The sequence below is a fragment of the Cynoglossus semilaevis genome, chromosome 20, assembly GCF_000523025.1.
Source record: "Cynoglossus semilaevis isolate Cse_v1.0 chromosome 20, Cse_v1.0, whole genome shotgun sequence".
In the NCBI taxonomy this organism is placed as follows: Eukaryota; Metazoa; Chordata; class Actinopteri; order Pleuronectiformes; family Cynoglossidae; genus Cynoglossus; species Cynoglossus semilaevis.
Genome location: NC_024326.1, coordinates 861398 through 887132, shown reverse-complemented (window position 1 = coordinate 887132; position 25735 = coordinate 861398). Strand labels below are relative to the sequence as shown.

At 40.5% G+C, this 25735-nt stretch overlaps 1 protein-coding gene across 4 annotated transcripts in view; it reads right to left on the bottom strand.

Annotated features, from left to right (window-relative positions):
* LOC103395857 (CMP-N-acetylneuraminate-beta-1,4-galactoside alpha-2,3-sialyltransferase-like) overlaps positions 1–19400 on the bottom strand; it is a 31809-nt gene extending 12409 nt beyond the window's left edge. The window contains exons 1-10 of one of the 4 annotated variants that reach the window (XM_008333663.3): positions 19172–19400; positions 14263–14403; positions 10967–11032; positions 10465–10503; positions 9143–9185; positions 8242–8334; positions 4053–4147; positions 766–829; positions 576–671; positions 305–491 (exon numbers count right to left, since the gene is read on the bottom strand). In XM_008333663.3, the coding sequence (XP_008331885.1) occupies positions 305–491; positions 576–671; positions 766–829; positions 4053–4147; positions 8242–8334; positions 9143–9185; positions 10465–10503; positions 10967–11032; positions 14263–14368 (789 nt within the window). In that variant the 5' untranslated portion in view covers positions 14369–14403; positions 19172–19400. The other 3 variants (XM_008333662.3, XM_025052484.1, XM_025052485.1) reach the window with 3 other exon arrangements.
* Between the last annotated feature and the right edge of the window lie 6335 nt (positions 19401–25735).

Genomic DNA, 25735 nt, shown 5'->3' with positions numbered 1-25735 from the left:
AGACATCCAGACTATTTATTTAAGATTCATGTTTATCCGTTCAATAAAATTGCAACAGAAAGGAATGTACAGAATGTGAAGAGCGCTCAGACGTCCTCGACTCTGAACTCTTTTTACTGAATTCTTTTTACGGCTGACAGATTTTTTTCATATCAATTTTTTTTATTTGAACGAGGGTCGGGCTTTGAATAACCATTTCTGTTGTGTTCAATTTTGGACGAGGGTCTTTGAATAACCATTTCTGTTGTGTTCACTCTTGAGTTAAAACTTCCTGAATGTTTATTTCAAAAATGTTAATCCTTACCGGTTTCTCCTGGAAGACAATCTGTCGGAGCCACTTGAAATCCAAAGGTTTGAAAGCAGAAAAAACAAAAAGTGAGTCTTTCTCATAGTTTTCAGGTCTTTGCATGGCTCCCTCTGGATATGTAATTCTCAAGGTGGTTTTGGTCCCTACGTCTTTGCGATACCCTTTCACTGGTGCCTCGTTTAATCTACACAGAAGAGAGAAAATGAAAGAAAGTCCATTTTGTTTGACTCATGGTTGCAGCATCTTCTCCTCAGAGGTTCCATCTTACCTTATTACAACATCGTAGTCATCTATACGGGGGCCCAAGGATTTGTTGGACAGGATGCCACCGTTTCCCACAATGATACATTTTTTGCAACTGAGACTGAAAGTTGAGAAGGTCAGAGGTTAAATATTTTAAACACTGATAAACAAAGAAAATGGACATTCTCTTGGTGCAGGTGGGAGTCGGCCAATACCTGTCCATGTCTTCTGTTAGTCCATACATTTTTGTGGTTGTTAAAATGCTTTCGATCAGTTTCTCTAAAATAGAGAAAGAGGAAAAGATTTGTATTATTATTTCTGCACAAAACCAGAGAGTCCAGACACAAAGGAATTCCTGTTCAGGTCTCACCCTGGAGCCTAGTTCAGACTTAGGTAGTAAAGTACTGTACTGTTGTACTATTGAGCAGCTGGCTGGCTTGAAGGATGATTAAGGATGAGTACATTTTAAAAATAAAACATATTTCAGACTTTATTCTGTTTAGCATCAGAGATGTATTTCTTTAAAAATGACGGATTATCTTTAAAAGAAGAAAGTAAATGATGAATTCTTTTCAGTCTGATCTGTTAAAGCTGGGCACCAAATGACAATGGACTGGTACTGCTCCATGAACCAGATGTTGAGGACCCCTGTCTAACCCAAATGATTAGTCAATTTCCAGGCTCAACTTTTTTGTAACAGCTGAAGGATGAACTTGATATAAAATGTTCTGCAAATAAAGACAACAGACGACAAGTCTCTGAAAGTCTAGAACTAACATCAGACTCTCAAAGGAAGACGAGGGACTGAAGTGGAGAGTGAGAACAGAGGGAAATGCTCATTTGAAAGATAACCCTGAACATATTAGCAGATACATAGCTGCCTAGGTGGTCTTATGACAGTCGGAGGTGAGAACACCTCTCTCCGTTTATCCACTCACAGATAAGAGTGACCAATCAGAAATGGAGGTGATGGGATTGAGGCAGAGAGGAGTAGATCTAGGAGAAACAGATGTACAGGGTTCCTGATGGTGTGTGTGTGTGTGTGTGTGTGTGTGTGTGTGGAAACTCTCCCATAAAAGCACTCAGAGAGGAATGCTGTTTTCAAACAGCACATTCTCCTGGTAAGGTGGGCGCTGGTAAGCTAGCGTGGCCGACATTCTTCTGAATGCAGGGTGAGAAATGGGGATGTTTTAACTCCAGCACACATTCCTGCCATGTTCTACGGGGCTTTCGGCTGCAGTAACACTTCCCTTATTAGATTATTGCATAGATTTCCCTCTTCACTTCACCTTTTTAGGTGCTCTGATACTTGGTAATTCATTTGTCATAAAACCACAGAACGCAGACACCGTTACTGTTGATGCTACTCTTAATCCGCAGCACTGCTGAGGCAGACACCATAGAAGGATAACATGGAACACAACGACACAATGTTTCATTATTTCAAAGCATCCCAAATCAGCATCACCAGAAGGACCAAGAAAAGAGCAAAAGTGAGAGTGAAGTGACTGTTGAGAGGAAGAGGGCGCTGGCGGCTCATGGCTGTTGAGACAACGACCCTAATGATTAACCTGCTGAGGAGAGGCCAGCAGAGCAACAGTCAATTGTTTGGATGTGGTGTCGATGTCTGGCGTCAAGCATCACCCTGAGCAGCATAAACACAATCGGCAGACCACACCTGGATCCAAGCGGGCGAAACGTGAAATATTACAATGGGCAGAACGCTCCTCCAGAGGACGACATGGAAGCTAATTGTTTTAGGAGCAGAGGTAAACATTTCAGCAAAGTATGTCTCACCGTACAGGCAGAGACAAATGGTTGCAGGTTCAGACACTAGTTGGACACGGCGCTGAAATAACAAATCTTTACAGGCAACAACGAGGAACGACACAGGAAGCTTTGGGTAACATCTAAACACAGACGCAGGGATGGGAAAGGTAAAGCCTAAACAATGGAAAGAAAAAAAATCCTGTGATGAAAAGTCAATGCGCATTTCTCATTCCAACTCCAACTCTTTGTTTGGAACTGAGTAACAAAATACACCGTTTGATATTTACCCAAACAGAATGAGACTCTCTGTGAAGATGCTAAATTGTAAGATCTCTCCAAAAAGATGGATTTGATTTTAAAAGAAGAACTAAAATAACAACTCCCTCAGTGTCTCACTGAGTTCACATCATCAACAGGCCACTCAGCCGTTTTATATATATGTATATATAATGCCTTTTCACTTGTCCCCAAAAGAAAATAAATGCTGCTCCGTCATGTTCCGATTCCAAGTGTAATTTAATTAAAAAAAACAACATTTGAACTGTACATTTTTTTAACCCTCTTGTTGACTACTTTTATTTTTAGAACACAGGGACAAAAGGTAGTCCAGGAAGGCTACGAGGTTTCCCCAGGGCACCACGTCGGTGATCCCTGGTTTAGATAAATCTAACCAAAGACCTTCAGGAGTTAGCTGGCGTTCTGACAAGTGAATGTTCTCTGACACTATGTCAACACAGACTAACCATTCTCAGTCTTTTGTTGATGCGTGCCCATAGATGTCAGATTAGGAAGTAAAAATAAAACTGCTGCCCTCCACAACACCTCTCTGTGCTCCCAGTTTGGAATCCTTTGTAGCGTTCCAGTCCAAATCAGCACGTATCATCTCTACACATGGGCACCGCTCAAAGGGGAAAGCCCACCGCCATCGCACGGCAATGAGAAAGAAGAAACCTGGTGGAACAGGGTGAGCTCTTTTGACGACTTGTTGTAGTGCACCTGTAATGTGCAGATGTGCATGCGTGTGTGTGTGTAAGTAAGTATGACAGTGGAGAACTTGCAGAGGCACAATGGTCACATTCAGTCTCCCTTCACCCACAAAGTATTGGAAAATATGTGAAATGTGTTAAATGTTATCTCTTGACTTCCTGTGGTATTCAGTGCTACAGTGTGTTAAGGTCAAGGAACAAACACAGAGAATGAAGACGTGGAAGTCACAATGTGAGCGACATGAGTGCTCTGCCCCCAGACAAGAACAACCAAGTAAACAAGTGCTTGTTCCTGAGGAGGAACATTATGTAACAAGTGTGTGTTCATGTAAGAATCCTAAAATGACCGCAGCACAGTGAAGTAAATGAGTGAAGGGCCACCCAGGTAGACCAACAGAGGGAACTTTAACTCTGGAAAATTACTCTGGTCATTAATTGGACCGATAACATCGGTGTAATAATAAATGTAATTAAAGTACCAATACCAATACCAATACTGCAACTTGGAGCATGTAATTAAAGTACCAATACCAATACTGCAACTTGGAGTATCTGTCAATACTGATATCAATCAGATACCTAGGTTAGGACAGGTATCTATGTCAGGCCTGTGTTGATCCTCAGTATCAGCCTTCCCTAGATTCTAACATCACTTCATCAAGTTATCACAGTTTTATGTATTTTAAATTTTGATTGTTGGCCAAAGACTAGAAGACAACAGGTCGAAGGTGCAAATATTTTCTTACCTTGTGTTTTAAAACCAAACGGAGGTAAATAATTTCTAACTTTGCCAAGTTGCTTGAAGTTCCGATCAAGAAACATGGGCGCTGGTTTCACAAACCTGCAAAGGAGAAACAAAACGTGACAAATAAGCCATTTCTTGTAGAATGGACCTCCTCTCCCGAGCATGTACAATAACCTGAGGACTCCCATGTGATTAGTTCCATGTGTAACCAGTGCTAATGGTCTGCACGGTGTTTAAGCCACACAAAAATAAACTGAAACCTTTGCGCCGTCATCATTAATCTCATAACATTCCAAGCTCCTGTGCCCTGCCTAGCCTCCCAAAACAAGCACATTAGCAAGGTAGCTTCAAAACTAAGAACGGAACACAAACTGAGGAGGCAAGGAGTCACAGAGCGCAGCTGCAGCGTGTAACCCATCATCATAACCTCTCCAACCAGGCTTTAATCACAGCTGAGGCACAGTTTTAGGAAACCTGCAGGGACAACACACTCCTGCCAGAGTATTTTCCCTCAAATCATCTTGGACGAGGCTTTTCACTCAAATGGTCCCAAAGTGTGAACATACATCCACTGGAGCATCTGAGCCAAATGTCAATTGGTTTCTGGTTTCTAACCCCCCGCATTGTAGACCATCATCCAGTGGTGCAATTCACCAACTGCTAACTTTGAAGGAGAGTTGTCCAGAATGACCAGCAGAGATTTTACAAAGAACATTTGGATTTAAGTTCCTTTCTCTCTGACCTGTCTCTGTCCTGATTATTACATTTGACAGTGTTGTTTTTTTATACTTCAGTTTACCTTTCAAATTGAGTAATTAGTGAAATACTTCAGATGCTACATGAATAAAGGAGGGAAGAATTTATCACAACTGGTGACATTTGTTTAGCCTTAACTATAACAGACGGGGTGAACATGTTGAAGCAGCTACTTTGGATCAGAACACGGAGCTTTCGGTTTCAGACAATATCACATTATTAACAAATACTCATTTAAACACAGTTTCTTTTTTTAAAAAAAAAAAATTCTCATCAAAGTTCTACTTCCCTCTCCTTATCTTGTGTCTGCTCGAGTGTGTGCAGGTCACACGTTGATTAATTACCGCCCTAAAATCAAAAGAATCCATTTCCTCTTAGTAACATCGTGACCCTAGTGGTAGGATATGTGCCACTTCTGCAAGTGTGTCTTCAAGATGGATGTGTGTTTTCATGACCCGCTGTCATGCTGGGAGAGAAAGCATGCACAGGGCACCGAGGGTACACCTTTACTGCATATGAGTCTGGGTTTGTTTAGGAACGTTCTGGAAACGACGAGGAGACCAACAAAAACGGTGCAAGTGTTCTGTTCATGCTGTGAGGCGGTTACACGGAGTGTTGTACTGTCTCATTAACTGGAACCAGACCACCAGTAAGTCCTGCATCTGGCTGCAGGGCTGATGACTGCTCCTTCTCAGCATCCATAAACTATGACTGCAGATGCTGACAGACCACACTAACTAGAAAGAGACATTTTAAACTCTGGAATCAAGTGAGGACACATGGATAGGACAACATTCGCTCAACGCTACGGACGCTTTCAGAAGACCTTGTTAGTACAACTCTGCAGCTGGTTCGTTGGTTTGACATGGAGGGTTGATTACAGCACGGTTTTGAAGCAACAACGCAAAGGGACAAAAAGAAGAAGCCACAAGGTCACAGTTTTTCTCTAATTGAGTAGAGAAACCCTGCATCATTGAAGTTTGGTTTTATCCTGCACACAGAACGGCAGTAAACTGATGTACGCTCAGAAAAGCACTGTCCTCTGATGAAATTTACAAATATACCTAATCAGCACAGATGTAAAAACATAGGAAATGCCTCCTCAGGCTGATTGGAAAGATAGTTTCAGGAGAGATACAGAGCCAAGGAAAACACCCAAAGACATTTAATCCAAGCATAGAACATCAAATGGTCAAAGAACAATAGAAGCCTGGTAGAAAGCCACAGTTACGATGAGAATGTTCTTGTACCAATTTGAACATTTTAAAGCTTTTTTGAAAATCTGATTTATATGAAAAACAGTGTTAAACTGTTGTCAGTGTCAAATAACCTTAGAGATTCTGTAGTTAGAGTTTGCTTTTTGGAAGGACACCAACAAATCTGTTCTCCGTCTTTTTCAGGTTGTATGCAGGGTGCTCTCGTCTCTTTAATGATCCTACACAGGTGCACACATATGAAGGCTCATTCACTTCTATCCTGCCAAAAAAGGGGGGATTCATTAAAGCCAAAACTAAAGCCGTGTGGGGCTATAAATAACAGAGAATCACTGAACCCTGACCGGCAGTCAGTCACTGACATCCTGACAAAGCAGAGATACAGCGGGCGGCCTGTTGTTAACAGACAGCTCCCCAACACAGCCAACAGGCCCAAGATGCATCGTGCTCACTTCCTCTGCTGCATCCATTTCTCACTGGCAATATTTTCATAACCGTGCTGCTTCAAGTTCAGTGCCAAGACGTGATTAAGAGTTCCAATGCAAACAGTTTTGGGTAAAGCAAGGGGAAGGGTGGCTGAGCAAAATAAATTGGGTTCTGCAGGGGCAAGGGCCAGGGGGGAAGGCAAACATGGAGGAAGCAGAAGATGATTAGAGAGAGGGCCACAGGACCTCAGTGATAAGGGGTTAAGTAGGTTGTCTCAGGGAGTGGAACTGGCCAGACCAGGGTTCCCCAAGCTTTTCTGCAGCATGCAGTTTTATCTTCTTTATTATTATAACTTATTAAAAATTATATGTTTGTGCATATTATTTTGTATATTATATGTATATACATGTGCAAAAATATATATACATACATTCCTAAACTTAAAGTGGGTTATAATGGCGCACGAGCTACCCTCACTCAAACCTAAAACTGGTCCATGGTGCAGAGAAGATCATATAGTTGCCCCTACTCTACTGGTCTCTGTTTAAATCACAAATGTAAAAAAGGCTCAGATACGAAAACAGAAATCTTTGGTTTGGTGTCATTGTGAAACAAACAAATAGTAAAGTAGTGCAAACACAACTAAAGCTCATGCATAAAGCATATACATCTGCACAGGTTGGCTAAATCACTGCATTATTCTCCTCATTGACCTGTGTGCAATTAGGTTGAAGGTGGTAGCAATCACCCGGCTCCTGGTGGGGGTTCTTTGTTGAACACAACTTTGATCCGACACGTGCGGGTGATTAGCGGAAGTCTTTACCAGGGAGGACATTGTTAACATGCAGCCTCTCAGATAGGGAGAGGGCACACCATGAAAATGCTTTGTCTGTCTGGTTAAGCGGGTCAGGGCAGATGATATTTGTAGAAACACATGCTCCTATTATTTCAAAACTCTAAATTCGGAGAAGCATAATAACACGAAGTCTACAATATTTTCTCACATGGAGATTTAACTCTGGGCGTGCATCTCAAGGCTGTAGTTGATATAATGGGAGTTATGCTTAAAATTCCTCACAATCCTTCATAACTTGACCTTAAAGTACCAAGAACTGCAGCTAAGCAATGCATATAACGGCCCCTTTTTTAGCCTAGCTTTGAGAACATGTTACAATGTTCCATAGACAGAGCTAACACACGCATAGATAAATCAAAAGAGCCAGTGACATCAGGCGGTTTGTGTTGATTGTGTAGGCCGAGTACCAGGAAACTCCTGATGAGTCAAGACAGGAAGCTGGTTGGTGTCACTCATAGAGGACGCCTCTTATACTGGTCGATACGGCCGGGGAAAGATGGAAGAGTTTGTACTCGGCCGACAAAAGTTCCATTATGTGCCAGGATCACAAGGACACAGTTGAGGTTTTGTGGTGGGAACGGGAGATGATAGAAACATGATTAAAAACTGAGGGAGATTGTAGAAGATTGTGCCGGCTTCTCTGTTTCTAACTCAAAAGCCCTGAAGGCGAAGTAGGGCTCAGGGAATGACATCATGCATGTTGGTATGCTGGAGTGAAAGTTTTACATTTTCTTTGAAAAATCATTTGTCTGCAATGCAGTAATGTGGGAAAGTCTTAAGTTACTAAAAAAAAAAAAAAAAAGTTGTTGACTTATTTAAGCGTTGATTAGTCATTTTTCAACTGACACTTTTTTTGCGGCCCTTACACTGGACATTCAACACATTTCTACAGAAGTTATCTTCAATAAGACATGAAAAAATAAAACAATCTTCCTCACTTAGGATAGATGGAGGTCATCTTGGCTGCTGTGTATCCTGGCTTGCACACTCCTTCGCTGAGGTTGCCATATTTGTACACCAATTCGGGCGGCCTATACATTAACAAGGCAGAGAGAGGGAAGGAGACAAAGGGAGAGAAAGTGTGTAATCAGACACATCATGATAACTGATTATCAATCACTCGGACACATTTCAAAGCATCAAAAGCCCGGCTTGTCAAACAGTCTGCTGCACATGGAGGGAAACACGATACTTAGAAAGTCAAAGAACTCAGCAACAGCTCAGAGTATCACTTGTGTGTGGCAAGACAACGCAGAGAGGCCTTGTTTAAATAATCACCCTGACGGTGCTAAAACTAGAACCCTCCAGATTACCAGCGTGATCATTAATAACCTGATGAATGCTTCCAATCTAGTTTAAATAAACAGGGAGATGGGAGAGAGGCCCATGCTTTGGTGCTACGTGAGGCCCGAAAATCAATGTCGGGACGAGAACGGGCCTGAGAGCAGCTCGACAGTTCACGAGGTGAATCTGTTCTGTAAGAACATGTCCAGTTGACCGCTTGATATTTATATATTTTTTGACACTAGTAAACTGTAGTGTTGTGAAAAAACAACTTGTTATGAAGATGTAGAGCTGGGGTCACCAACTGAACGAGGGCCAGAACTTTTCTGGACAGAAACCTTACAGGCTGGACACATGTTTATGCTGGAATCCAGTCAAAGGTTCGATTGTTGGTTCAATACCCAGTATGTTACAAATAAACGTCAGACACAAGGAAAAAAAAAAAGGTCAGATAAACAACCTATTTATGATTTTTTTTAAATAAGCAATGCACCTTATTTCCATAGATGTTAATTTGAAATATGAAATGTAGTTTCATGTTTTTTATGTACTCACAATTTTGTATCCAGCTGCAGCAGAAAGCCCTGCTTGTCGTACACTGGAAGAGAAAGCAGACAGAGAATACGAGAGTTACAACACATTTGTACAGAGCATTGCAGGGGAAGAAAAGAAAATGGCACCTTTGGGGCAGACACTTCATCAGCACAGGCCATCCAGCCTATTCATTCTCAACTAACAGCTACATTAGATGGAGTAAACAAATATCTGCATCTCTCACAGGTAAAAGCAAACATGTCAAGGGAGAAGCATAAGAATTCAGGGTAAACAATACACAAAGAGTTAGGAAGAGGCAGCCAAGACAATCTGTTGAGTTTGGAGTTAAAAAGAAAAAAGTTGGCAAAGAAGATTAGAGATCACCTATGGACAACCAGAGGTGCAGCCATGAGGTGCCTGGCTGAAGCAAACATTAGCAGTGGTACTGGAGTTATTCTGTGTGCATCAAACAGTTTGACACTTAATTATAAATAATTAGTATCTAGATCAACTATTAGCATCAATATGAAAAGGTGTAACATGACAAGCATTGGTTTGGATATAGGAACAGATACAGCTTTACTCCTGTGGGTGTGGATCTTGTCTTCACAGAGAAGCTGGAGGAGAAAGATAAAGAAAAAGGGGAGAATGGGAAATGCATGGCAGCTGGTTAGGGAGAGATCCAAGCACTGCACTGGAAGATAGGGACTCTGCCATAAAAGCAACAATGTGTGTGAATTATGTTTTTGAAGAAAAAATGTAAAGCAGCCAAAGGGACAAATAAAGGAGAAGAGTCAGGAAAGGTTTAAACCGCTAACAGAAATGCAACCAAAACTCCTGCAGACGCCTTCAGATGTCAACCATTCGGTACCCGTGAGGGACAACAGAGGGCAGTGCTGTACCACACTACAGCCTCATGGGAAGGATTGAGCCCCAGAAGGACTTTTGTTACAGTTTGTGCTGTTTAGTACAATCTGTCACCTTCTAATACAATAAAACTTGAATCACTTTTAACAATGTTAATGAAATTAATTTAATAATTACACCTTATATGTCTTAGGGTTTTTTTTCTCTGCCCTGCATCCTGATCAATACATCGTATTCCTTGAAGCTGGGATACTCTTTGTCATTTAGATTCCATGATGGCTGTGTGGTTTTGACCATAGTCTCACTAATCCCTCAAAATTCTGTCATTATATCTTGGAATCCCATCAACACGTAACAAGTTTCCTTGACTTTCTACTGTAGCAGTTGAAGTACTGCAGGGATTTTATTTTTTATTATTGTTTCTTGTGCCACATGGACGACAAAGAGGTGAAGTTAGGTCGGGGCTGCGGCGGTACCTGAGTCTACTATTCGTCCCACGTTGTCTTGTTCCACCTCTGAAACACAAAAGTGTCAGTTAGGACTGTTTGAGGTCAGTCTGTTCATAGCAGCACTGGAGTTGGAAAACTCAAGGCAGATGTAATTGTGATTGTGAATCACAGAGTAAAGGAGCGACAGGAGAAGTTAGTGCTCTTAATACCAAAGGAATTAATTCCGATTATGAGAGGTCCGCATGAAGTGTCAAAATATTTGGTAGAAACTCACCTTCTGATGCAGCGATTACTATAGCAGTAAATTAGGTTTTCAATTTAAAATAAACAAGTGGATTGTACGAACATCTATGATTACAAATGATGATGATAGATGGGTAAAAGTGGAAAATGGAGAGCTTTCATTGTTGAGTTAGCAGGGATTTATAATCCAGAGAGGAGAAACACACACCAACAGAACAATTCAAAAATAAATAAACGCATCACAACAGTCACCCAGGATATAAAGGCAGAGTCTCATTGCCTCTACCTGCAATTCTTTTTACTCCAGGCCCTTTAGGCATGACTACAGTCGGCACGACTTCAGCATCCTTCTCTGTAAACAAAAGGTGAGTTAAGACACTCAAGTCAGATTATTGTGGCTGTAGACGTTTCAAAGCAACTCTTCACCTGCATCAGTTAAACAACACCAGCGAGTTCGACATCTGCTTCAGCAAAACAAAGGCAGCTGCTGTGCACAAACACAGACGTTCACGAACAATAAGCACACGCTGACACAGAAGCCAGAAGAACGGACGCATCAGATCTCCGCTGCCCTACGTCGGTTCATGACACTTGACACTTCATCTTCATGACACGAAGATGATTTCATTAAAAACCATTTCCTGTCCTATCATCAACAAAAACACAGCCAACAGTCCAACTTCAGCAGCAACAGGTCCCACAAAGCAGGAAAAGATGAGAACACAAACATCAACAACTATTGCATTCACACAGGTTCTGATGCTGGAATACGGTCCATACACTGCTGCTAACGGTAACTATAGAAACAAGTCAAGTACCTTTCTTGAATTTTTATGATATATATATTTAATAAACCAATAACCACTGTTAGTGAGGAAATGTATATAATAATAATAATAATGATAATAATAATATCTGATGGGGGCTGATATCCTTTTCTCACCCTGCAGGTGTTAATGTTAAGTGTTACTTCACACTCAGGAGGTGGCGCTGTTACTACCATCTGAGGAGAATTACAGCTACTCTGCCGCCTCTCCCCTTGAGTAACCAGGTGTAAATTGTATGTAAAAATGACAAGGCCCAAGTTCCTCCATTAAAAAACACACACATTTTCAGCAGCCTTTCCTGAAAACTGATGTTACCGTTGTCAACCACCCGCAACTGATTTTTACCACAGAAAAAGATACCAGTGACCTGACAGGAAAGGCTGTCGTTACCTTTACAGACACAATGTTTCAGAAAACATTAACATACTCTCTGTACAAGCACACACCCACACACACACACACTCCTGGCAGTTTGGTCTAGTTTTTCTCTAACTGCATTCTCCGTGCTTCTGGTCCGACTGCTAGACACTGTGATGAATTGAAAGAGCAATAATGTTCTTCTTGGACAGACACGGCAGCAATAACAGAGTTCAACAAACACCCAGAGGAAAGTGACATCATTTAGGTTGTTTCAAGAATGGCAGCTTCTTAACTAGCAGTGACAAAACAACTTCAGGCCGGGGTTTGTAAAGGCTAAAGCAACGTGCTAATGCTGGTCAACTGTTTGAGCAGAAACAGAAGCAATGAAAGTTGGCAAGCAACCCTGCAGGGTGGAAAAACAGGCATGTTTTTGAGTCTGTAAAACGTAACAAATAAATAAATAAACAGCTTTGTTGTCATATTTGTTGACCTTCCAAGATTCTGGCTAACTTTATAGAAACACTCAATTAGAGCTGGCGTTGTTATAAGAGTGCTCTCCAGTGGGACATGACGTTACTGCAAAAGTAAAAAAAAAAAACAGAAATGCAGCTCAAAGCAATTATCTTTGAAATAGAATGTGAATCCTGTGTATATCTTTGTGCTCTTTAAATGTCACTGTACAGGATGTCAAACATTAGCAAGCATCAGATATGAATCACTGAAGTTTCTGTTGCAGACAGAAGACGTAGCTGATCAGATTTGTACTACAGAAGGACAGAAGAAGTGTTGGAAAGACACACGTAGCTGAAGCGGCCATGGGGCTCCCATCACTATATCAAGTTGCAGGAGTCAAACACCAACATCGGCTGACAAACAAGCGGTCACATGATGCTGCTGTGAAACTAACACTAGCAGTGCCATTAAATAGTAAAACCAAGTAAAGTCAATCAAGTGGCTACAGGGCCTCAGTGGACGTGAACTCTTCCCTCACATTTCTTTTAGCAAAAGGTGAATTCCCCAAATATGGTGATTATATTTACAAGGCAGAGTCAATTTAGCTTAAAGGGCACAAGGGCAACCTTGACCCGATCTTGCTCCCCCTGTGTCACGTTGTGTACAGTGGGTGGAATGAAGTCTTAATGTAGATATATGCTCACACTTAATCTTTAACATAAATCAAGAACCAAGAGAAGAGATTATCCAGAGTTGATCCTCTCAGAGTGACCGGCTGGGCAGAGGGAGAGGAGACACAGTCAGAGGCTCATCTGTCCACTTTGACCCTCTTAACACCAAACATCTGGCATTATCGTACTACAGAACGCCAAGAATTCTGCCGTCAAATGTCCCCTCCGTCTAATGCTCTTCATCTGTGCTCTAAAGCAGAAACGATTTTTAAGCACATCATAGTATATCATGATCCAATGTAAGATTATCACAAAACCCCAAAAACATATAGTTAAGAGAAACCAGTACAAGTTTGTTTTAATCATTGATTTGAATCTCAACTTCGATCTGATTTCTTTTATTTTGAATGAGAATGTCTTTGTCGTTTTTGACATTTGGGAATTCATTTATAAACCCCATTTTTGTAAAAAAGTAAAAACACATTTTAGAGGTGTAGAAAAATGAAACATATAGTGTTCAATAAACTATGTTATATTGATCAAGCGCATGCTTATAAACTGATGTTTATAACGAAAGGCGAGGGCATCGAGATTATGAATTAAAAGGAGCATCGACCATGAAGAGAAGTTGATGTGACACAGAGGGAACTGTTCAATTTGCAAATGTTTTCATGCCTAGAAAAAATATAACAGTCTGTTCTTTGTTCTTCTGCCTATTAAATAATATATTAAACAACAAGCTTGGAAATATTTGTGTGACTAAAAACAGCCAAGACACAAGTCAGCGCTAAGTATTAGAGCACAGGAGAAAGATTGTCACGCTTAAGTGAAATCTTTTAGCCCCCTCTGCTGGACTGAGAGGTATTCCACAATGTCGCCCCACGGCTTAACAGTTTCCCAGAGAGATAAGTGTAACAGGGCCCTCCGAAGAGGAACCTGGTACGTGTGCGTCGTTTTGTTACAGATTTAAATTTTCTAGTGTGAACGATCGGTTTCAGAACTTCTGTGATGTTTTTTAATATACCATTTCCTCATTTTAAAACTAAACAGAAGACTATCAACACGTAGTACTTTTTATGGAGAAGTTTGGCACCATCAGCAGAGAGACTGTGAAAATAAAGCACTGAAATAGAAAGGCAGATTTCCTGCAGTCAGCACAGCAAAGCAGATTTGTTCAGTACACGACACAGCGACATATTCAAACAGTTTTAAAGGGCGGTGAATGAGCACGATCATGAATAAATATTAGTCACAATAAAACTGTTACTTACGAGGCTTCTGTCCCCAGACATGTTGATGGAGATTTTTAGAGGAGTAAAAAATAAAGACCAGGACGGTCACGGGACAGAAAAACATGACCTTGTGTTTGTGCTTCATGGTCTACGGTCATTTACACGGCACTCCGTCGTCACCTGGAAAAAGAGCAGAAGAAAAGAGAGGGTGAATTATCATGCTCTAAACAAAAACTTCTCAAAAATCTCCAGCACCAATGTGGAGCCGAAAAGCTGTTGTGGAATTGTAGGGCAAGCAACAGTCAAAACAAAATACAGGGTGAGGAAACAAGTACCAAGTAATAAAGTTCCTAGTGTCTGGGGAAAAGTTCCGATAGACAATGAAGTCACACAGAGGAAAACATGAGGTATAAAAATAACAGAACCACACTGTAAAAACAAACTTTTCAGCTACAGTATGTAACAGTCAAATGTCACACACGACAAAACAGCTCCTAAATTACTATAGAGGTTCTTTCCCCAAACATCTGTGTTCAGGTTAGTCCAGTGTTACAGAACAAGAACATGACGAGTAACAAACCGTCACATTAGTAGTCAAGGCAGCAACTGTAAGAAGAAAAAAAAACTCTAAATAACTGACGCCACACCAGGCGTTAACAGGAAACTGCAGGCTTGCTGCAGACAAGAGGTGATAAAAATACAGCACATGCAGGACACACAGCTTTAGTAACTGTGTAACTGTGCTTACACACAACATGGCGGGGCAGAACATCTCCACTTTTGAATTCATCTTAAAAGTTCCACTTTGGTTTCACTGTTAGGATGTCTGTTGACAGGTGCAGGTAAAGGACTGATGAACGCAGGGAGGATGAATAACAATTATTAGTGAGAATGCCTTGACAATAATGGAAATGCCTTTTGTCAACTAGTGAAAAGTTCAACGTGGACATAACCTGAGGAAATATTCAGAGCCTAAGTATAAGACCTACAAGAAGCCAAAGTCAGGATTCTTCCTGGTCTACTCTACTGTCTTACAGGAGGTACTTCCATCTTCACCGGTGTCATCATCGTCATCGTCATCGTCAACTTCTCAGCTGCTGCCAAGCTTTTGCTTATGGACCATCTGTGTCAACTGTATTCATCTCCTTTCAGTTCATTTAAATAATACTTTTTATTTATAGTTTGCCATCTGTAGTTGCGACACGCTTCGTTCTCTCCCTGCTCACAATCAGATGTGGTGTTAAATTAAACTTCAAAACAGATTTAGGTTTATTTAATGAATGAAATCTGCATAAAGGGTGTGGAGAAAATCAATAATAAAGAAGAAAAATGTACCCATATGTTGGTCCTAAGTCTACAACCATCATTTGGTAATTACTGATTTACTGTAAAAGCACTGACTGGTATTTTTAAGTATCTATAAATACCAGTTCTTCAGAATCTGTATCTGTGTTGATTTTTTTTTTAGACTTTTTATAAAATCCTAACCAAATTTTTTTACTGGTATTTTAAACCATACAACCTGTTTTTCCTTCATGAATAAATAAGGTGACATATAAACCAAACACAAACAGAGTGCCCAGCTTATTGCACACGCACCTCAAACTTAAAAATAAAACTTATTGGAAGAAAAAAAAAAAAAAACGCCAGCTCTGCTTTTAGTGTCTAATCTTGTCAATGTTAGTTCAAGTACAATGCAACATTAGCTGCTTCCAACAACACCCCATTCATACTGTTACCTTCTCATTTTCACAGAGTTTTGAGTGTTCTATTTCAGGTCTTTGTCAAGCAAATTAAAGTTTAAATATCCAGCAACATGACAACGTTAAATCGTTTCACAACACAAAAGCCCATACAACTCTGTGGTCTAATAATTTCACACTTGTTGAATTTTGTATCTTTAATAGAATTCTTTACAATGTCACGGCAAAAAGCCATAGTAGCAAAAAGACAATTTTGCTACTATTTTATTATTATTATTATTATTATTATCTGATTTGTTTTCCTCCAAGATGGCTCACTGAATCACATTTCCCACAAATTATTTTATAAATGTATCAAGAATTTGTAAATAGTGGAGCAATATTAAAAGTCTGTATGATGTTATAAAGATCTTAATCTAATAAAATCCTAATATCCTATTATTATACATCCCTATGACGCAGGATGGTAAACAAAGTTAAACATATTCAAATACAAAAACTCAGTGATGAAGGATCCAGCAGCAGTAAAATCATTTTCTTTCTTTCTTCTTTCAGGCTATTATAATGGGATAAGTAACATCTGATCTGTGAAAACATCACATCTCTGCAGTTGAAATCCATCCGGAGAGCTTGGTTTGAAGAGGCTTTTTATTTGACCGACGCAATTGTGACACGAATACGTCATTTGCAGTACAAAAATGAATGAATGATATTAAATACAACACACACAGGTCAGTCAGTAGAGTGTGTTGAGGTGTATTTGCACACAAACTAGACATACTCGCACGTGTTTTTTCAACAATCAAATCTACTGTGTGTGTTTAATGATGAGCAATAAAAAAACAAGTAGCTTATCATTGAAGTCCCAACGAATGCTCAGAAACAGAAACCAACCTCCAAAGGTGTACAGACCTTAAACATCTCACGGACACTGGTCTCTCTGACCCAGGGTCAGTCTCTGGTGTCTACGTCAGAAAGATTTGATTTCAAAATGACTTTTGCAAAAAAAACAGCATCACAACACAACAAATGCAACAACTTCTGTGCAGTCCTACAGTGTTATCTTTGACACACACACACGCACTCATTCTCTCTCTCTCTCACACACACACACACACACAATGGCTGCTCAAAAACCTGCGTCTCCATCTTGCCTTTTTTCACGCCGCGGACACAGCTAACGATGTGTTCGAACCGCTGCGTCACTCGTCTGATGACGACTTCATGTAAACGCATCATCCAAATACCTTAACATGACCGTTAACCCGGTGCAGCTGTAGGTGCTAGGCTAAAAGCGCTACGTTTGCACAGCCAGTGGCCAGAGTTGGTCTTTTCTCTCAGGCCTTCAGCTCTGCAAGCTCGAACCGCTAGTTCAGACGTGGACGCAGCGGAGACGCAGCGTTGATCAGTCGTCGAACGTGTCCCAGCACACACGGCGGCCACAGTTGGTAAATAACGGTGTGCAACAAAACAAAGCGAATGGGTTGCCAGTTTCTGACGACACAACACTAATGATGTTAAGAGGGAGACACTAACTGTCTAGAAGAGCAAAACAAAGGCTCGACGACGTCTTCAGACGCTCGGACGTGTTCATGTTACCTGTTATGTTCCACAGAGGTCCCCGGGTCAGAAACGGCAGCAGCTCCAAAATTGAATCATAGAGCGGTCGGTGAAAACCACCGTCTTCTCCCCTCTCGAGGTAAAAAGAATGAACGGACAGAAAAAGATCCGTGTGTGAAGAGAATGCCTGACTGAGTGAGAGAGGAAATCAGGGGGAGCAGTCAGTCTGTCTGTCTGTCTGCCTGTCTCTGTGTATACTTGTCTCCTCCTGCCTACTTTACATCAAGAAGAAGAGGCAAAAGGAACAGTCAACCCCCTGCATCAACACTACCTGCACCTCCAGCAGGGGCTGCTCACTGGTCTACACCCCTGCACCCACAGTCACATGAGAGGAGTCGCTGTATTACCATGCCCCCTCCTGTTGAGACACAACCAAAGTTCATGCATGTTCGTATTCATCCTCACGTGGTTTTTTCTCAGCTGTTCCCCTTTCTAGATTAAAAAGAAAACCGCTTTAATGTGACTTTAAATCATGATTACTGTAGCTGTCTTTCGGATTTATTTTTGTATAACAATAAAAACAAAAGGCCAACTTGTTGATGTCAGAAATCTACAAACCCTACAAAATAAACCATTGTTTAATTTTAATACATTTTTCACAACAATCAAACAACAACAAAAAAACAACTTCATATGGTGGTGTCATAACCTGTGACACTCACTAGAAATATGTTTCAAAGAGTGAGCTGTTTCCTCCTTATTGTTGAACTTCCCGGCTCCTGGTTGTTTGCTAGTGTAACAATATACATTGTTACTCATTAAACCACATGAATAGTCATAATTGTATGACTGACATTTGATATCAAGGATGTAGACTGCGGCTTACTGGTCTACAGCACTCTGGTTTTCATTTCAAAGGCCCATTAGATGAGTTCTCACATCTTTTTTCACCTGGTTCTCTTCCTGCTCTCTGAAGCCTTTCACATCCCTTTGTAAACTGGCTTTGTCTGCATTGCAGCGGCCGCTCAGACATGGTTTACATTGCCAAGCTGAAGTGACTCAGATCCCTTTTCCTCTCCTGCCTGGAGTCAGATCCCTGGTCATCCTTGTGCCTGTTCTGTGAGCGGCATCGGTGCATACTGCACTGATCCAGAGCAGGGAGACTTAAAATATACTTTTTTTAGAAGTATTTGTCATCTTTGACCTGGATCCCTGTCCCAAAGGATTTGGGACATGACAACAAAGGTCTCTGGACAAATTCTATTGTCTTCATTTATTTGCTTTATTTTGCATATTTATGTCTATCAATGTACTGCAGTATTTCTTAAAACTATTTCTTAAATTACAAAAAAAAAACGCCAGCTGAGAAATAGCCTTAACATATATTTACCAGTATTTAGTACTCATTTTAAAAATAATTTAGTACTCATCTTAAAATAATAATTGACAAATATATATAGTAACATAATATAGCTGGTTTATAACAACAAACAAACATCCAGAATTTCAGAAGCAGAAAAAAAACACAACATAAAAAGAGTGTTAAATCTGAAAATATAACAGACTGTCACAAAACCAGCACAGTATTAAAGTAATGCATCTTCTTTGTATGTAATCCTAAATTCCCTTCCCCCATCTCATAGCCCAGTGACAAACGGCCCCTGTTAACCACGTTCACGTCCTACCTCTGTACCCCGGCGTTTCAGATTCCCCTCAGGAGCTCAGGAAGTCGCCTGCCCTGCGGCGGTGATCCTACAGTTGCAGGTGTGTTTTCCAGCCCACAGTCAAGGAGCTAACGTGTGATTACTACAGTAGAACTAATGGTAGCCTCCAGTCTGATAATGATAATAACACTGTGTCTGTACAGTGGCCGACACACCAGACGGTCCCTAACCCCCACTGCTGTCTTGTCTTGTTTTCACACTGATGCCTACAGTCAATATTTGTTCAAATCAATACTGACCTTCAGCAGTGTTGACACTGCTAAATTTTTTAGAAGTTTTCTGAAGTACCTCAAACACTGTATTCTGTAGCGTTAAATCAAAAGTCAACAGGCGGCACTTTCTTCTTCTTTATGATTTTAATTGCACAGTAAGTCATTTGATGATGTTTGTCTTCGTATGGAATTAAGTTTTCCCCTTCTTTCTCTGGAGGTGAACCTTTGTCCTGGACTCACAGTACAGTTTGTTAGTTTGGTGAATCAGTAAAACAAAACAAAAAAAACACTAAAAGAATATCCTAGAAAAACAAGAGAGCCAAGCAGGTTTAGGAATAACACTCAAGTCTGTTATTGATCAGTAAAAACTGGTTTAATGTTTTTAAAAATACCATGGGTTGTACAATGTACAATCCTGAACTGACCTCTGTGTTTCATACAACACCACGTGGTCACAACCTGTACACAGAGAACAACCAGGCTCAGACTGTGGCAGCAGCTCAGGGCAGAACATTCTTTCTGAAATACTTGATCATGCCAGTGAGCACCTCGGGACGGATGTTTTTAATGTGAAATATTTAGTAAATATTTAGTATCATCTACTCCAGAGTTGGTTTAAAGATAGGAGTTCATTTTATGTCTGTAATTGTGATGAAGAATTCAAAATGAAAGGAATTGCAAAAAACCAACCCACTTAAACGGCATTTAAAGGTTGCAGTCCGCCTTCAGTGATATTATGTTGAGGGAAACTAAAACATATGATATACCGTGCTGTCACACCATGGGTCTGTGGACATGTGACAGTGGAGATGGACTGATGGTCTCCATTAGATCTTCTGCCTTTAAGCTGTCTGGTTATTAATATTCCAACAGTCTAGAACTAAAGAGTTCTATAAATGAATAAAGCCATTCACCTAAGAGGGTTTTTTTCCAGTGGCGCCCACGCATCTCCTCCCAGTGGATCTGCTCTCCGTCCTTCACACCTGCTCAGGTTACTCTGTTGATTCGTTTTCCCTTTCATAACCTGCATCCTATTTGTACCGCGTCGTCCGCGGGGCCTCGGATTTCCACGGAACGATTGTTGGGATGAGAGTTATGGTAAAAGAGTGTGGCTGGGGACAGTGTTATACTGCCCCTCCCGCCCCCCCACCCCCCCCTCCATCTGCAGGGAGCGTAGCACAGTAGCATGCAGATCTATTAATATTAAATCAAGTAGGAAACACAATCTGCTAACCCACTGGTTTCCATCCGGGCTCCAGAGATTAGCAGGAGCAGAGAGGAACAACACACACGAACACAGGTGTGAAGCAAGTGAGAATTGGCTGCACTTCCTCCCGTTTCAATTAATTTATATCCCACTTTCAAGAGGAGGAAAAGATCAATGGCATGAGAAAAACAATGGGAGGAACAGGAACGTTCCATTTCCCGGCCGGGCCTGGAAAACAGACCATTATTTATTTGCCTGGTGTCAAGTAGCCGCGATGCTAAGAAGGAAAGCACTGTTTGTTTTAAAAGGCTACATTCCGTGACCACAGTCTGAGCGACTGTACATCCTCAGACTGAGAGCCAAGAGGAAGCTCCATCCAGTTTGATGCCTCGGGTGTCTCAGTGAGTGTCCTTAAGTGGGTCTTTCTTCCAATGTGGTCTTCCTCCCTCCACTGTGTCACTTACGCTACCTATTTATAAAGTCGTGGTGATTTAGGGCCGAGAGGAAGAGGAGCGAGTGAGTGACGGCTCAGTTTCACTGTCAGAGGAGTCTCCAGTGAAATCCTGGAGGCGGCACACCCTGCAGATCAGCACCGGTGGTGACAAAGTCACATGGCTCGCTCTTATTAATATTTGATCTTCTCTCAGACAGTTTCCACAGTGCACAAGCTTCCACTTAGGTGGCTGACTCAGAGGCACAGGAGACCAGAGAAGAACCGATGAAATGGTTTCGTTGCTTTTAATGGTTTTTGTCTGGAGGTTTGTTTTTTGTTTTGTTTTTTTCTGAAATTATGTTATAATTTTATGTTCACTACAGCCAGAATATAACAGCTGTGTAAGAGCTGAAGTCATTAGAGGTCGTATGACAATCTGCACTCACTTTCAGGTCTAATCCTCAATCTGCCCTGGGATGAATCCCTCTTCATAGACAATCAAGTTAATCCTCCGACATCATTTTGATGTATATGGTCAGCCACACCGTACTGAGGCGGATGACCAGAGGTGATACAGCCATCAAACATGCAATTACCCACAAGTCATCTGGCATAAAAAATACTGTTTAAACCATGAAAATGTGGTTAAAGAGCCTCACAGTATAAGGATGAAATACATGAGGAACAAGGAAGAAAGAAATAAGGTCTCGCCATCTATCTATCTATAAATAAATAACTTTTTTTGTGACTCCTGTGAATCAGCAGAGTGAACTTTTCACTCTGCAGGAAATAAACAGACCGTAGTACAAGTTGAGACACCCCTGGTTTAGAACCCGTACGTTGCTCCATGTTCTGTAAACAGGCCGCTCACTGACAACAACTCCCACAGCCTGCTGCTGTGGAAAACAACGCACCACAACACAGACGAGGAACGGGAGGAAAAAGAGAACTGTAGGAGTCTAGAACTCTGAATATTTGACGGTCGGTTTACAAAAGTTAAATTTGAACAGCAGCAGGTGAGTGGGTGATGAAGAGCGAGTGGAGGACAGTTAAGCTGCTCTGGTTCGTCAACACACTGGAAGGACAAACAAACACACACACACACTGGTTTTTGTGTTTAATGAGCACTCCAACTACTGTAGATATAACACATCCTCTGACCCTTTAACCCTACCTTTAAATATCACACACACAGAAGAAGATGATAACCATCTGCTCACCCGAGAACACACTTTCCACCAGTGTCTTTGACATGGTTCAACTTCCTGTTTAAACATTATCAAAGTGTGAACCCAAGTGTATCAGTTTGGCTTATTTTTCTCTCTTGTTTAAACTGACTCTATTAAAATCAGGTGGAAATATCACGCTCACCTAAAGGTAGTACAGGAACTGTTGCCATAGGTAGTGATGTAGTAACTAACTGCCGACAAACTTCGCACAGTAGGAACTGAATTGTCACGTCAGTCAAGGAACCTTGTAGTTCGGTTGGGTCATAGTTCTTTTACCAAGAAAGACAATTATTTATATGCTATTTATTTCCTGTTTAAAACAAAGCTATTTCTCTGTGTGTCCTCCAGTTAAGTCTAACTTAAGTCTTCCCATCGAGGTATTCTTTAATTGTACTGTAAAATCCTCCTTTAAATCCCATCTAAGGACTTAAATCCAATTCTTTCTCAGTTTAAGGCGGTGTTTGTTTCTTTTCCTTAGTTGAAGTCAAATATGCTCAGACTTCAGAGCATCACCTTCCTGCAGAGACCACAGAAAACCATTCTCACCAGCCCAAGGTCGGGAATTCATGTTTGGCTTACAAAACAAGAACTCCTGTTTTTGTTTTGTGGCTCTATCTAAGTGGGAGTGGATAGTGTATCTGCAGAGGAAGAGATTGTAGAGGAACACATTTCCACCTTAACCAAAACAAACAGCCGGCCTCAGTGGAGGAAAACATTTCTGCGCTGGATTGTTATTTATGAGGAGGATTTGAACCATTTTCCATTTCTTTCTTACATACGTTGATCAAACCACTGCAAGATCACAGGGCATTATCATATGTATAATATAATATAATATAATATAATATAATATAATATAATATAATATAATATAATATAATATAATATAATATAATAAAATATAATATAATATAATATAATATAATATAATATAATGTAATATAAATGATGGTTCCATAGTGTAGCAGTTGGCACACTTGCAGGAGAGCAGAGAGAGTCTTGGGTTTGATTCCCGGGGGAATTCCTAATGGTGCCTGTGGCAGTCGATGTGGCTGGCAAAGACTCTGACTGTAAATTCTGACAAACAATAATAACTCTATTATTATTATTATTATTATTATTGTTATTACTTCAAATGTATAGCAGGGTTGCCAGATGTAAAAAAAGTCAGACCAAGCAGAGCAAAAACAATACCACAAATAAACACAAATAAAACAGGAAGATGAGCACAAGGTAGCAAAACATGGGAGAAAAAGGAGTTATTAGAAAGTTAAAGTTAAGTTTTAAAGCTTCTTTACACCAAAAGGTTGGTAACAGTTAGCTCAGAAGAAGTCGCTCTTGTTTGTGGTTTCAGTGTTTTCAGTATGCTGTATTATTCTGTTATTACATAAACATAAAAAGAGGATTAAATACTTTTGTTGTCAGTGAAGTCAGATATTTTCCCTCTGAGATCACGCAGTGACTCTGTATTTCCACTGTATCATTTGCACATTTGCATGTAAATCTCTTCCACACAGATTTTGTATCCATGCAAACGCTGCGCAGACACTCTAGCAGAGTGTAGCAATCGTAATAAAACACATCGGTTAGTCTTTGGGGAAATTTGTAAAAATGCAAAACATGTTACCCTCCAGCCTTAAACGTATCAGATCAGATCAGATCAGATCACACTTTCACCCAGCTTTTTTTTTTATTTCTCTGTTAGACATTCTTGTTGTCATTTCCCTTAGCTAAAAGAACATTAAAAACAAAAAGCTCTTGCAGACACACGGGGCACTTTGACGATTATGGGCTTGATCCATCATCATGTGAGATCTCGTGAGCAGAGCGGAGTCTTAGAGACGACCAGAGGCTTAAGTTGCCGCAGGCTGCTGTGTGATGAAGTGTGCAACAAGGCTCCCTTTAGAATAGAGTCAGAGTACTGCAGTGGATGACCTAAATAACAGCAATGCACACTCACACACACACACTTACATATAATTTCTATGGGATTCCCCAAAAACACACAAGTTGGGATTGCGCTTAAAATGCATTTTATAATAAAAACAAAATAAAGAGAAGTAAAGAGAAACATATGAGGCAACTTTCACATCCTCACACCCAGGCTCTCTGTCTCTGTCTCTGACTCTGTCTCTGTCTGTCTCACACCCACACACACACACCCACACACACACAGGATACGAGCTGTAGGTACGGGATATCAGGTAGGCGCTGCAGACTGTGAGTGGGTGACGGCTGAAGAGAGAGGACACTGAAGACAAAGCTCAGGAAGTTTAATAAAAATAAATCACTAATCAACCATCATCTGCTTTGTTTCGACTTGAAACCCCAGCTACTTGCTCCTATATCTTTTATGTGGAAATTCATTTTAAAAAATCCAATAATTAAAACTGAAACTTACCAAAAAAAGAGTTCTGTGTTTTCAGTTTAACAGTTACTGATCATTTTACCTTAGGTCAAAGTGAAAGCATGTCTGCGGTCACATCTTCCAGAAACTAACTCATCTCAGAAACATCAATGGCCTGGTTAATGGTTCTTGTGTGATTGGTGAGGTAATGATCCCTGGGAAAAGCCAACAACAGTCCATAGACTTGAAACTGACGAGAAACAGAACAAGTTTCTTATGAAAGTACCACCTGGCATTCAGATGGTGGCAGGAAACCACCAGCTGTACCACTGAGTTTTTGAATTCATATCAACTGATGTGTACATGTGAGTTTTTTACCAACATCCCACAGCCACAGTTCTGCATCATGATGTGACGTCAGTGACGTCTGAGTAGTGAAAGATCTACTCAGCTGTACAGTAAATGATCATTATGACGTACAGGGATGCTGTCTCTGAAGCTGAATTTGTCGGGGGGTGGGGGTTCAGACATGACCAGTATAATTTTATTACCTAGTTTTTCTATATTTTTGTTAAGAGTTTCTTCAATTTATTCCAATTATTATTGTTTAAAATGACATCAATCTATGTTTGTAGCATGTTTGGCTAAATTTGTGCTCATTTCATATAATATTTTTATATATCTTTTAAATCTTGACCATTTTTGACTAATTTAAAACATTTGATGTTTTTTGTAAGCAGTGGTGTGATTTTATCACGTTATTTTTAAATAAACAAATAAATTAGGCTTCAAAAATGTGTGCACCACCTGTCTGTCATCTAAAGTATGACAGTTGATAATTTTATACTTCTAGCCAATTGAATTTATTATCTTCACCATATTAATCCCAAACTCGATGGTGCCATTAATATAGGATGACAAACCAGACTGATACCATGTGCCAGAAAACAAAGACTGAAGAAGGAAACAAAATGGGGAAAAACCAGAGGGAGGAAGTAAGAGTGGGGGCAAAATCACTTCTCACTGCCAGCCCAGAACTGAACAAACACTTACAGTCTAACCAGCCACAGTTACTTGGAATACAAAGACAGAGAGAG